General features: G+C 48.2%; 1 protein-coding gene across 3 annotated transcripts in view; it reads left to right on the forward strand.

Annotated features, from left to right (window-relative positions):
• Window positions 1–13,293, forward strand: part of adamts9 (ADAM metallopeptidase with thrombospondin type 1 motif, 9) — a 43,192-nt gene that overhangs the window by 19,141 nt on the left and 10,758 nt on the right. For 2 of the 3 annotated variants that reach the window (XM_076014134.1, XM_076014135.1), the window contains exons 23-29: window positions 500–619; window positions 2,921–3,028; window positions 3,118–3,285; window positions 5,202–5,450; window positions 6,281–6,442; window positions 6,549–6,725; window positions 12,571–12,741. In XM_076014134.1, coding sequence (XP_075870249.1) covers window positions 500–619; window positions 2,921–3,028; window positions 3,118–3,285; window positions 5,202–5,450; window positions 6,281–6,442; window positions 6,549–6,725; window positions 12,571–12,741 — 1,155 coding nt within the window. Of the gene's footprint in view, window positions 1–499; window positions 620–2,920; window positions 3,029–3,117; window positions 3,286–5,201; window positions 5,451–6,280; window positions 6,443–6,548; window positions 8,517–12,570; window positions 12,742–13,293 lie in introns of those variants that run through there. The other variant, XM_076014136.1, reaches the window with a different exon arrangement.

Raw genomic sequence — 13,293 nt, forward strand, 5'->3', positions numbered from 1 at the left:
CATTTGTGAGTCGCCAGGGGGGAAAAAAAAATGCCAACTATTTTCGTGCCCCCCCTCTTCCGTCCCCTGCCTGCCCGTCAGAGGATGTGCGCACGTTAAGGTATATTTGAAGTGGTTTAATGAAGCGCATCCAAATGGTAGTTGAAGTTGCCGCCACACAGAGTTTGACCTTGTTTCATCGGAGGCAGCGAGGCAGAAGGGAGTGCCGGGTTCAGTTCCCCCGGACGGCAGGAAAGACGGAAAGAAGTGCGACGTACTTGAAGCAAAGCGTCCCGGCGCGTTCGATGTCTGCCGTAAAAAAAAAACCTTGTTTTGCATCTACGAATGAGAAATTTGGTCGTAAGTGCAACCGGTTTTGCAGGTTTTTTAGCATGCTGGTGCATCCGTTTGTCGACCCAGACGTATTTATGTTCTCTTGCTCTACTTTTCTCTGTGTTTTCCACCTCGTCCAACTGTTTTGTTCCCTGTTTTGTTCCCCCCCCCCCCCGGATGAACCCAGTGCACCACCTCGTGCGGGCCAGGGTACCAGATGCGAGCGGTGAAGTGTGTGGTTGGCTCCTATGGTGCCGTGATGGACGATACTGAATGTAATGCCGCCACCCGACCCACCGACACACAGGTGAGAAAGACATTAGCGTCTCTCCTCCTCGCCGCTCTTCCTCATACTCCTCTCAAACCCTTTTCTTCTTCTTTTCTTCTAATCGCTTAATGCTTTCCTCACTGTGACGGAGAGAAAGTAGGTGCAAAGTCAGAGCGTCCGACTCGCTGATTAAAGAGGCGCAGAAAGCCGTGGTAATTCATTCCAAACACACATTTTATTCCCACCTGGTATCAATAGAGCAACAGTATGCCGTCGGATCTGGCCCAGTCGACTTGAGGCAGACTGAGTGATGCATTATGCTGGCCTCACTTTACCCACAAGTCCCTTGGTGCGGCTGCGTGACATTGTTGGGTGTTGCCGTGAACGATCGCTCCTGTTGCTGTAAGGGACGACAAAGCACAAGAGCTGTAGTCTTCTGTCTTCTTTACCTTCACTGACTTACTCCTCTGTCATTTGCTGTAGCTCCAAAACAACTTTTTGTTCTGTGGTTTTTAATACAGACCTCACTTATTATTGAAGTCAGAAAAAAAATTCAAAAGAATTTCTCCGATTTATAAAGTATCAATACTATAAATATTCGAAGATGTATATGATACTGAAGTGAACAAACTATGGTTATAAACTTGGACGGATCATTTCTGGATCTGAAAGGTTTTCCTTTATCATATCCGTCTGGGAAAGAGTGCCTAGGAAGCATTTGGAAAACAGGCTGAACTTGGCAGGTGATGGCACAAACCGAACCAGCTGACCGATCGGATTGGATGTTTGCATTTTTTGTTCTTTTTTTTAATGCAAAAATGGCTTCCAGTCTGATAAAATAAAATCTGATCTGATAAAACTTCCAGGATTCTTTTCATCCCGAAAGGAATCACGAAACCCATCAAGAAAATGATGAAAACCACTTGAAAAAGCTGTCCGCTGGAGCTTTCAAGACAGATTTCCAAACATATAAAATCTGAGCGATCCTTCTGCAAGGTGGCAAAATCCGCTGCCATGATGAGATCAAGGATAATATTCTCAACAGCGTGAGAGGTCAAGTCTTTGGCTGGTTCTGACAGCGGTCCCAGAGTTCAGGGTCATTTGTCGCCGTTGCCTCCACTGAATAACTCATGGCGCTGACACAGAAAGCTTACGCAGACACTCCAGAGGAAAACCTATTTTGAGCTGAATGAGCGCGTTGTTTGGTCAGCGTGGGGCATAAAACCCGCTTGAGAGGGCTGAGCACGCAGACTCAGGATGGGGCCCTCCCTTTAGTCGCAGTGGCTCTTAATTCCGGTGCCTGGGGGCGGCAGAGCCAGTGACCCTGAAGCAGTCGCCTCCACCTCGTTTGTGATTCCAACCAACCAGCCATGAAGTGGGCCACCGGGACACCGGTCCACCACCAGCCACCGAGCATGGCTTAGAGAGCGGGGCACACATAGGTGGATGGAGGTGGAATGAAGGGGAGAGGTGCAGGGTTCCTACAGAAAAGCTTCCCATTTGATTGAACAACTTTCCAGGTCTGGAGAAGTACGGCAGTTGTGTTGACAAAAGGAACGTCTGACCCTTTTCCAACCCCAGGTGTCGTCACCTTCTTATAAATCTATTCTTCTTCTGAATCTAATCACTTTGATGTCACATTCTCTCTGGAGAAAAAAGAATGGAGGGGACGCCAAGAGATGCACAGACTCGCAGCATCGTACATAGGGCTTCTCTTTTAAGCATCGCCGTGAAGTGCGAATGTAGCAGAGGTTTGGCGGCGGTGCTGCCGTGAGGACCGGTTCCTTCCTTCAGAAGTTCAGAGTGTGGAATGTGGGACCTGCTCACAGCCTCCACAACCTGATTAAGAGCCGTCGTACAGAGACGCTGGAGGTCAGAGGGCATCAGAGGGCGTTGGGGTGGAGGGGTGGAAAGGGCGGAAGGTGAGGAACAAGAGGGGGTGGGGGGAGATAGGGTGAGGCGGGGGGGTTGGGGGTGGAGTTCACGACCACGCCAGCATGGGTATTGGAGCCCTGAATACCACTCCACTATGACCTGTTATGACAGGGTTTAGGGCTTTATGCTGAGTGGCTTACTGCCACAATCCATAGTTTGAACTGACGGGGGGGGACCCTGTTAATGTTGTTTTGGTAAGGTAGGGGGAGGGGGGGCTCGGAGGGTCGATGGGAAACGCGACGACTCTCGCAGGAAGACGCTTTAAACGCGCTTCGTCGGGGAACTATGTCTGATATTCGCGGTATTTGGTGTCGGGGCGGACAGATGTTGTTACAGTATTTTCAGTGTCGTTAATCGCTGCATGAATGAATGAATGAAAGGCTGTTTGTGTCCTCCCCTCCACAGGACTGTGAAGTGGCCCAGTGTCCCAGCAGCCACCCCGTTCCCCCGGGGACCAAAGTACCTTCCAACCAGGCCCACAAAACCCAGTGGCGCTTCGGCTCTTGGACGCAGGTTCGTCGCACCGTCGCGTCGCAGCTTTTCCACCGCCTCCCGTTGCATTGCCCCTCCGCTGTTCACCGTCGTGTCTCCCTGCGCAACAGTGCAGCGCCAGCTGCGGCAAAGGGACGCGGATGCGCTACGTCAGTTGCCGCGACAACCAGGGGGGTGTGGCGGAGGAGTCGGCGTGCGCCCACCTACCCAAGCCGCCGGCCAGGGAAGTGTGCTCGGTGGTGGCGTGCGGACAGTGGAAGGTGCTGGAATGGACGGCGGTAAGACATCACGAGTTCATCTGTTCCCCCTCATCAAAGCTGCCGCTGCCTTTGATGACTTGGGAGTTTTGTCCAGTTTGGCGTGGAGCTTGCGCAAGACCTTCACTCGCATTCAAACAGATCTGCGTCCCATTACGTGGGAAGGCAGTGCCGTTGATTAATCTAAATTGTGAGTCGTCCGTGTCTGTTTCCAGATGTGTTTCTTCCTGCGAGGTTTTGTTTGTTTCACTGTACTTTTCATCCGACTATTAGCATCTGCACACGCTATGTAGATGTTTGTGTCGTGGAGACAGAGTGGCAGCTGGAAGGCAAGTGTGTCGAGGCCTGAGGATTTGCTGGAATGAGACGAGAGAAGTGTGTGTGTGTGTGTGTGTGTGTGTGTGTGTGTGTGTGTGTGTGTGTGTGTGTGTGTGTGTGTGTGTGTGTGTGTGTGTGTGTGTGTGTGTGTGTGTGTTCCTGTTTGAGAGAAGGGGGGGGTTCTCTCAGGGGCTTCAGCCATGTTTACAGATGTTCCTCATCAGTGTGCTGCTGATGCTGTCAGACTCCAGGTCTGGTCACCACACCGCACAAACACACATACGTGCACACACACCCACGCAAGTGCCTTCAAGCCAAAGATACCCGTTGACCCTGCAAATGATATAGCCAATAGCTTGTAACAGTATCTGTGGTGATGAAACACTCCTCATACATCATACAATACACTCTCACATGTTAGCTAGCTGCTTACATGCCTATCTCTTTACATGTTAGCCAGCTAGCAGTTTACCTGCCGATCTCTTTACATGTTAGCCAGCTAGCAGTTTACCTGCCTATCTCTTTACATGGTTAGCTAACTATCTGTTTACCAGCCTTTCTATTTAGATGGTTAGCTAGCTAGCTACTGGTTCAGCTACCTAGTTGTTGTTTTTTTTTTAGCATTCTCACTAGTTATCGTTGACATATATCACTGCTGTTTTGTTCAGTGTCTATATGGCCACTTTTATCGCCCATAGATATGCCAATGAGTAACCAGAGATTTGTTCAGCCTTGGGTTTAGTCCCTGCAACTTAACAGCTGTTGTTGTGTGAACTCGAGAAACATATCTACAGGACATGATTGAAGGGTATAAACTGTTCAGAAACACAAACAAACATTGAGTTATTCATTTATTTGTGCTACATTTGTGTGCACTTTTAAGTCCCAGCTGAGAAGCTGAGGGGGGTCTCAACCCTGGTGGGCCCGAAGATTACATCTGTATTTAGCCAGGAAGGTTCTGCTCGTCAACTCTGGTTTTGGCCTTCGGCTGGCATTGTGGTGGGTTTCCAGCTAAGTGTAAACGGGGTCAACACCTCTGCAACTGCTTGCACTCACTGCCCCCCACTGAAAGCCCTCAGGCGTCTTGGCTTCTAAAGATGAACTGCTGTGTTTTTGTGCATTGATGCTTTAAAACATGGCGGGGAAAAACTTCTCAAAACACTTAATATAAAACACACACACACGCACACGCACACACACACACACACACACACACACGCACCAAAACCCTTTAAATGTCACTGCTTGGCAGAATAATTGTATAACGCTGTAGATTCCCCACCTCACGCATTTGTTGCTATAACACAAACACAGTGACTTAATGATGCTTATTCTTCTGATGCTACCCTCCGGTATGTTGCCATGAACTTGATGACTTTCAGATAAAATTCTAAATCCATTGTTTCTAAAGACATGCGGCTACACGAAGGCTTTAATTACTGAAGTTGTGCGTGTTCCCTCTCCATCATTCAGGAACTAAACACACTTGAATTTAGCTTAAATTGTCTGTTTTGATGATCCGCGCCGACACCGACGCCAGACGGCGGAGCCCTCGCGCAGTGTGGGGGCGGGGGGGGAGTCCTCGGTTGGTCACGGCCTCTGCGTGTGTGCCGTTGCAGTGCTCGGTGACGTGCGGCCAGGGCAAGACGACGCGGCAGGTTCTCTGCGTCAACTTCAGCGAGCAGGAAGTGAGCACCAGCGAGTGCGACCCCGAGGATCGTCCCGCCACCGAGCAGGACTGCGCCATGTCCCAGTGCCCGTCCCGCTCCAGCGAGTCCAGGCCTTTCCCGTCCTCACCAAACACCGGCGGCAGGAACAACCTTCCCCGGAGCCAATCACACCAGTGGAGAACCGGACCCTGGGGCGCGGTGAGGCGACGCGTCTCAACGCACAACTTCGAAAAAAAAAATAGAGACACTGATCAAAGACACTGATTTTAGTTTGAAGGGCTCACAGTCATCAGACTTTACCCTTTTTACGTTGGCTTGATGAGAAATACTAAAAAAAAGACAAATGTAATATACATTTAAGTGATGAAAGTCAAGTAAGTGCAGGAAATAAGTCTAACCACCTTGATTCACATTAAAACCTCGAGGAAGCAAATTCATTCCGACCTTCTTTTGCCTGCTTGATTTTTCAGAAAAGTGTTTGCAAGCAAACCGATCCCTCACTTTGAGACCGCCTTGTTTTTGTCCACTTCAGAAACAAAAAGAAGTTCTGACAGAGTACCAGTTATTAACAGGAAGCTAAAAAAAAAAAGAAGAGGTTTTTCAGGGGGATAAATTGATCATGCAAAGCTGCTCGAGGGAGCGTGAAAATTCCAGATGTGGAAAATAGGTAAAGTGCTGGACCGCAGAGCAAAGTAAATGCTGCAGCGAAACCAGAGCATCGCCGCTGAGTTGTTCAAAGGTGGTGTGACGTGATCGAGGGCCCGACTTCCATCCGGTCGGACCTCTTTTCTATGTATTGTTCCCCTAAAAATAGGCCGCTGGACGTTATTCTTGGAATCTGGGAAGTGAAATGAATGTCTTCCTTCCTTCCCCGCTCGTCCGGAGGAAGTGCCTTTTTATTTAGCAGCAGCCGTCGCTTTAACGGGAGTGTTGTCCTCTGACGGAGGCTTTTCAGAGTCTGTAAAATCGAAAAAAAAAAAAAAAAAAAGCAAATTGTGATCACGGACGCCTTCTCCGCCCCCGTGCAGTGTTCCAGCACGTGCGCCGGCGGTTTCCAGCGGCGGGTGGTGGTCTGCCAGGATGAGAACGGCTACCCGGCCAACAACTGCGAGGACCGCAGTCGACCCAGCGAGCAGCGCTCCTGCGAGTCGGGCCCGTGCCCGCAGTGGATCTACGGCAACTGGGGAGAGGTGAGAGGGAAGACGGAGGCTTTTTTCGGTCCAGTTTGTCTCGGTTCTCTGCTCTCGTGTGTCAAACGTCGACTCACCCCCCCCCGGTGGCGTTTCTCCCTCGCAGTGCACCAAGCCGTGCGGCGGCGGCATCAAGACCAGGCTGGTGGTGTGTCAGCGTCCCAACGGCGAGCGCTTCAACGACCTGAGCTGCGAGATCCACGACAAGCCGCCGGATCGCGAGCAGTGCAACACGCAGCCGTGTTCGTCTAGCCCGCACTGGAGTACAGACCCATGGAGCTCGGTACGCTCATGAAAGACACTCTTCTGTTGTTGTTGTTGTTGTTGTTGTTGTTGTTGGGGTTTATTTTTCATTTGTTATCTTTTTTTTTTTGTTTTTTTTTTTCCTTGTGTTGTTTTTTTTTCAGCATCCACATCATTTCCTTAAAAAAACAAAACAACAACAACAAAAAATCTTTGTGGTCGTACACGTTCACAGACAGTGTTATAACTGCATATGGTGCTAAAGTCGCTCACGGCTTCTCCTCCCCCCAAAAACTCTAAAACCTCATCCACTTCCTGCTCCTTCTTGCTAGTGCCTGCGATTGGTCGAAATCAAGACTCCTTTTTTTTTTCTTTCTTTTATTAATATTTAGAGCATTTATTCCTGTTGCAGTCGGAAGGTGAGGTTAGCGCACGCTCAGTGTGCCGAAACACACAACAACAAAAACACTGACAGCTGTGACCATCAGAGCAGATCTTGTGAGTCCGAGTTGCCGCCAAACTATCGCTGAGCCAGCTTGTGTTGAATTCAAATAATAATAATAAATAAAATAAAATAAAATTCAGGATCACTTTGTATCACAATCAAAGTTAGTTTTGTAAAATATTGTTTCCTTTTTTTAAAAAAATAATAATAATTTATTAAGATATTCTTTCCTTTTAATCTTTTGTATATAGCATCAATGTTTTTTTAAGAAAAAACAAAGTGATTTATTTTGTGTCTTAGACGGTTTTTTTTTTTGTATTCGCACATTTAGCCAATCGTTGTTCATATGCAAATACTGATGAATGTTTTTGTATATCAGGAATTTAAAGTACGATGCCTTGTTCTTTTTTTTTTGTTAAGCTTTCACTATTCCAAAGAATGGCCCCAGATATCCAAACACTCGGTGCTGCTCGACGTCGTCGACGACCGGCAGCATCCAGTCGGTGCGCTGTTAGCAGCGCGCCTGTAGAGCGGCTGTTGTATCAAGGTCAATGTGTTTTTAGAAGTTACTAATCTTAATTTGGGACACTTTATTTCACAGCTGTTTAGTTTCCCTCGTCGCTGAAACTTCAACAGCGTCTGTGATTTATTATTATTACAGCTTTTTTTTTTTTTCTAACACCCTCCCGGCGACCGGCGTTTGACACTGAAGCGTAAACACACTCATTCCCACACCATGTTACTGAAACGTCCAGTATCGGCACTTCCTCCTCCTCTTCCTCCCCCTCCCCCTCCTCCTCACCCCCCCCTCCTCCGCCAGCAAGCGGCCGCTGCATTTAGCCGCTGTCAAATAAAGTGTCTCACCCCGGGTTTGTGGTAATTAGAGCTAATAGCCTTTGTATTCCAGTGTGGCGGAGGGTTTTGACCCAGATTTCCTTAGCGTGGCCAAAAAAAAAAAAAAAAATAGAAAAAAAAATAGGTTTGAACCTCTCTGTTCCAAAGGTGCTTTGATATCTTTGATATGAGTGTATTTATATCATCGTGTTAGCTCATGTTTTTATTTTTATATTTTTCCTCTTTGTACGGTTTAAAGGACATGGACTTTGCCTATTATGCTAATGCTCAACAATACCTCACTTGGGACAAAACACAACTTCGACTAGCCATGAAACAGTACAACCTTCACTACAGCGGTGCTCTGGGCCAATCAAGGGAGAAAAAAATAAGATATAAAATATAAAGAGATGAACCATCATATATTTTTGGTTTGTGTGTGTGTTTATTGTGGCACATTGCTATATTTTTGCTCTTCTTTTTTTTTTACTTGACATTTTCTTTCCATAAACAGTTAGTGGATCTATCGGGCTGGAATGCGTTTTTTTTTTTTTTTTTTAATTTAAAAAAAAAAAAAAAATTGATGATGTTTCACTTTCAATTGAGCATCATCGAACCTTCGGAGCGAATGGGCCGGTGAGAAAAGTCAGACGTGTGCTGGGGGGCGGGGGGGGTGGAGCGACTCGTGTTTTGTATCCTGAGCTCTCACTCTGAGCCAACCTAATGTGTCTACCTCAGTCTCTCTTTTGATTGACCTCCCCCTGCCCAATCTTTTTCTCTCACTTTGCACCACAGGCTGTTTTTTTTTTTTGTTTTTTTAAACCTTTCCTCACTATTTTTTGGGGGGCTAATTAAGATTAAGCAGGAGTTGTTGAAGCTTCCCATTTGCTGTGGATGGCCCCTAAACAGAGATCCCTGTGCGTGCGTGCGTGCGTGTGTGTGTGTGTGTGTATGTCATCTCCCACCTCATGGTGCTTCACATCCTGCTGCGTGATGGTGAAAACTAATCTAGAATCTGTGGTTTGGCTGCAGCCCACACAGTCAACTCCTCTCGCTCTTAAACGTCTGCACTGACATCACACCTTATTCTTAAGGGCCTGTTAACGCAGCAGTGGAGTGATTTTTTTTTTTTTTTTTTTTTAACAACACATAATTTACCTGTGAGCACCCATCAGTTGGAATCACTCCCACATGTCTTATCGCACGGCGGCATCAAAACCACACCGGTAGATCTTCGTCCCATTTTTTTTTTCAGTCCATTTTTTTTTTTTTTTTTTTCCCCGGCGTCGGCAGTTTGACTCTTCGTTATCAAACCTCTCGGTTCAAACAGCAGTACAGCCACAACATATCAGCAAGTACATTGTATGTCTCTTTATTCACCAATGGCAGTATTCTTCTGTAGTCTGTTGTTGCAAGACAATATCTGTACATTTATGTAATTACTTGTATTTATTGTCACTCATTCATTACAATGTTATGTCAATATTTAATTTTTTAAAGAAATGGATTTGTTGGATTTCTGTTCATTTCCAGAAAAAAAAGGTTACTATTAAAGTGACATAGAGGTACTATCAAAGGCTTTTTTTTTTCATCTTTATTCAAACGTCCTGGCAAAATGTAGCCGGCAGTTTAATTCTTCCTTTGCAGTGCAGTGACCTGCCTTAAACAATAGTAAAAAAAATTTACCAAAAAAAATGCACCCTTATATCCAAAAGGTGGCAGAGCTGACCCCAACTGACCCGCAACAATGGTTTTCACCACTAACTGCAGAAAATCACCTCTAAATTGAGCAAATTCTGAAGGTCGGCTGCAAAAAAAACAAAACCAAACGCTCATGTCGCTCAAACATCACCGTTTCCTCATTTCAATGCTTTTTTCCTTTGCAATCTATTGGCTCCTAAATGCCGCACTGAGCAACCAGACTTACGCTGCACGTTTGTCTTTGGAAGATTTATTTTGACGTCTGTTGTAACTTCAACCAGTAACTGGATGGCAACTTGCACTTAGAGGTTTTTCCCACTCATACAAATAGTCATTACACCAATCGCCCTGCTGATCTTAACATTGTCGTCCTGCCGAGGGAAAAGAAAAAAAAAAAAAAAGGGCCCCTGGAATTAGAACGTTGGACTGGAAATTACCAGCTCTGTCTTTTACGGTAATGACAGTGCGTCCGGGGGCCGCAGGAAATGTCCCATGTCATTTAGCATTTCACCCTTTGACTCCGGCTGAAAGATGTTAACAGAGAGTGGAGGGGGCGGGGCCGGTGGATGGCTCTGAAAAGACCCCCCCCCCCCCCCGGTCCGTCAACAGGGTGTTTCTCCGCCACCAATGAGCTGAGCAACAACCCTCCTTTTTTCAGCTTTTTATTTCCACGTGGTCGGGGCCTCTGCTGACCTCTTCGGGGTGACCGTGCTCTTGCCGCCGTGTCAAGAGTTCAAAGCTCCCCCCCCCCGCCTCTTTCCCCCCCACCCCCCCATCAAGGTGAATCTTTGTTCTGGCGTGTGACAACGGCGCCTCGCGACCTTCCTCCTTTTTCATCCGCCGCGTTCATTCAGCCTCACGCCGGGATGTCCGGTGACGTGTGCTCCGCTGCCAAGTCGACAACGCCCTTTGCCCTCTCGGGCCCCCTTTTTTTTTCTCTCTCTGGTCTATTGGACGACAATGTACCAACAAGGGGGCCGGTGACAGTAACTGGGCGTCAACAAGACAATGTAGTTATGGACGTGGCGGGTGAAGGGTCGTGTTTGATCTGGGGAGGGGCCCCCTTCCCCCCAGTTCATCCCGTCAGCACAGTGGGACTTGTGGGAAATTGCCGCGACGCCGGTTGGGGGTGGGAATAAAACCAACAAAGGCCGGTTGAATGGGATTCCCGAAAACTCTGACGCTGCTGCTGACACCGAGAAATGGTTTTTCATTCACGCAACGCCGCTTCAAGAAGTTTTGTTTTGAAAGTCGGCCACTCGACGCAGCGATACCATGTGACATCATGCAGTACACTTGATTGTCTACACTGGGGGTATGATGGAACACGGTGTACTAAGTCTATTGTGTTGTTTCATGTCGTACTCCCAATGGCTTTGTTCAAACTCGACATAGCCTTATGCTAAATGGACTTAGAAGCCACATCACTTACGCAAAAATTAGGACCAAGAACACCTTTATGTCCCCCATGTGTCTTTATTTTATGTGGGGAAAGTTTTAACGTGAGGTTTAAGATGTTTGTGTTGTGCGCGATCACAGTAGCTGGGAGAAGTTGTGGGGCAGAGTTAATAAAGCCTGCATGTGGGGGTTCCAGCGCTAATGAAACGCAGTGTTTGGAGCCGTTCTCAAGGTGTTCCGGGGGCAACGCGGCGTGGAAACATCCAGTAAAAAACAGCCCGTAAAAAAAAAAAAAAAAACCCCGCGAGGGGGAACGAGGTGGAGTTCGAACCAAACCACGACCCCGGAAAGACTCTCTTGGATTGTAAATGTTCCGTTTTATGGCAAGAAAACCTCCTGCTTCCAAGAAGACCCACCTCGCACTCCGCCGTACATCTGGAATGAATCTGCGGCCGCTTCTGGTGTTAATGTCGGGTAGCGCCGGCGACGATGGGACCTTTCGTGGCAGTGCGCCATCACATCAAGCGTGAAGTGTGTAACGACCGTCCGGCGTGTTTGCAAACTGTTGGACAGTAAGACACCGACAGGAGCAGCAGGACTCAGGAAAGAATCACACAGCGACGTGATGACATCCTCTTTATTTCTCGTCAAAGGAACAAATCATGTGAATCGTGTGTGCGGTGATGAAATTAGCCGACGATCCACTGACCTACATCACAGGCGGAGAGTCTAATAAATCTCGGCGCTGGTGGCCCGCCGAGTGTGATTTATGCCTCAACAAATGTTTGTCTCATGACAGCCGACACACTCAGCAGCTCTTGTGAACGCTGTTTGATTAGGTTTTTATCCTGGCCCCTCCCTCTTTTACCAGAACAAAAAAAGGAAAAGAAGGAAAGGGGGGAAAAAAACGAGGCGAGAGGTCACAGCGTGTTCCCGTCCACGTACACTCTCTGGTTGGCTGGCGCGGTGGCGCACGCTGGGGCACGCACCCGTTCAACCCGGAGCTTGTCGCTTCCCATCCATCCCCACAGTCGACGCCCCCTTTGATGAAGCCAGCGCGGGCCGGCCCTCCTCTCTTGCGTGTGTGTGTTTTGTGTGTCTGCCTGTCAAACCGAGTTAGACTTTCCAGCGACTCGATGAACCCGGATGTGGTTCGAATTGCTGCCGGGGCTGAGGGGGCCGACGTGTCTCGCTGCCATTGGCTCAGCCGGCGCCGCCGAGTCTAATTCACACCGGCCATTTTATTTATTGTTTGTAGGAACAGGGGGAAATAAAAAACATCCACAAAACAATATGTTGGTGCAGTACTTGACTCACTGCTCTTGTTTTCATCGCCCAGATTAAATCAAGCTGGTTAATTGGAAAGTCATGTGCAAGTCAGCTCTGGTCAATTTTTTCTTACTCTTGCAGAAAACAGAAATGCTTTTTTTTTTTGACACAAAACACACAGGAAACACACTTCTCAATCCAACACTTTGCCCCCATTTCCTTGTGTCTCCTCTGGCAGTGCTCCACCGCCTGTGGACGAGGCTTCAAGTCCCGTAAAGTCGACTGCGTGAGCGCCGCCGGCCTCAGCGTTCCCGAGGAGGACTGCCAGGGTGTGTCGCCCAAACCCACCAAGCAGAGGCGCTGCAGGGGCGGACGCTGTCCCAAGTGGAAAACGGGCAAATGGGAAGAGGTACGGCCAACTTGACTTCTCTCCACCTCTCGCTTTTCACACATCACAGAGCGCTTTTCCAGGCGCTGTGAGGCCGTAGGTGATGTTCGACCCATTGATGTTGAATCCAAACTGCTTCCACCGTTCTCTCCTCCCTGCCCCTTTCATCCTGCTCCTCAGCACTCTATTTTTCTCCACTCATCCCTCACTTTCTCTCGCTTCCTCTCCTTTGTCTTCCCTTTGTCTTGCCTCTCCACCTTCTGCCTTATCAATTGGAACCACATGTACTTCCTGCGCTGGAAATCCCCGCTGAAAATGGAGGCCGCGAGCGTCGTCACGCAACTCTCTCTCTCTCTCTCTCTCTCTCTCTCTCTCTCTCTCTCGCCCTCTCTCTCTTACTGCGGCCGAGCAAGCCGACCAGTCACACCACACCAAACGTCACTCCCCAAAAGATCTGTTTCACTTTTGTCCATCTGGGCATCCTGTCTGGTTCAGAACCGGCCAATCAAGGTTCTTCACTGCCAGTGGAGCTTGTTGGTAACAGTACGAGGCTTCCTATTGGTTGAAGGGGCC

The sequence above is a fragment of the Nelusetta ayraudi genome, unplaced genomic scaffold (genome assembly GCF_046127955.1).
Source record: "Nelusetta ayraudi isolate G7.1 ecotype Tasmania unplaced genomic scaffold, CSIRO-AGI_Nayr_v1 ptg000168l, whole genome shotgun sequence".
In the NCBI taxonomy this organism is placed as follows: Eukaryota; Metazoa; Chordata; class Actinopteri; order Tetraodontiformes; family Monacanthidae; genus Nelusetta; species Nelusetta ayraudi.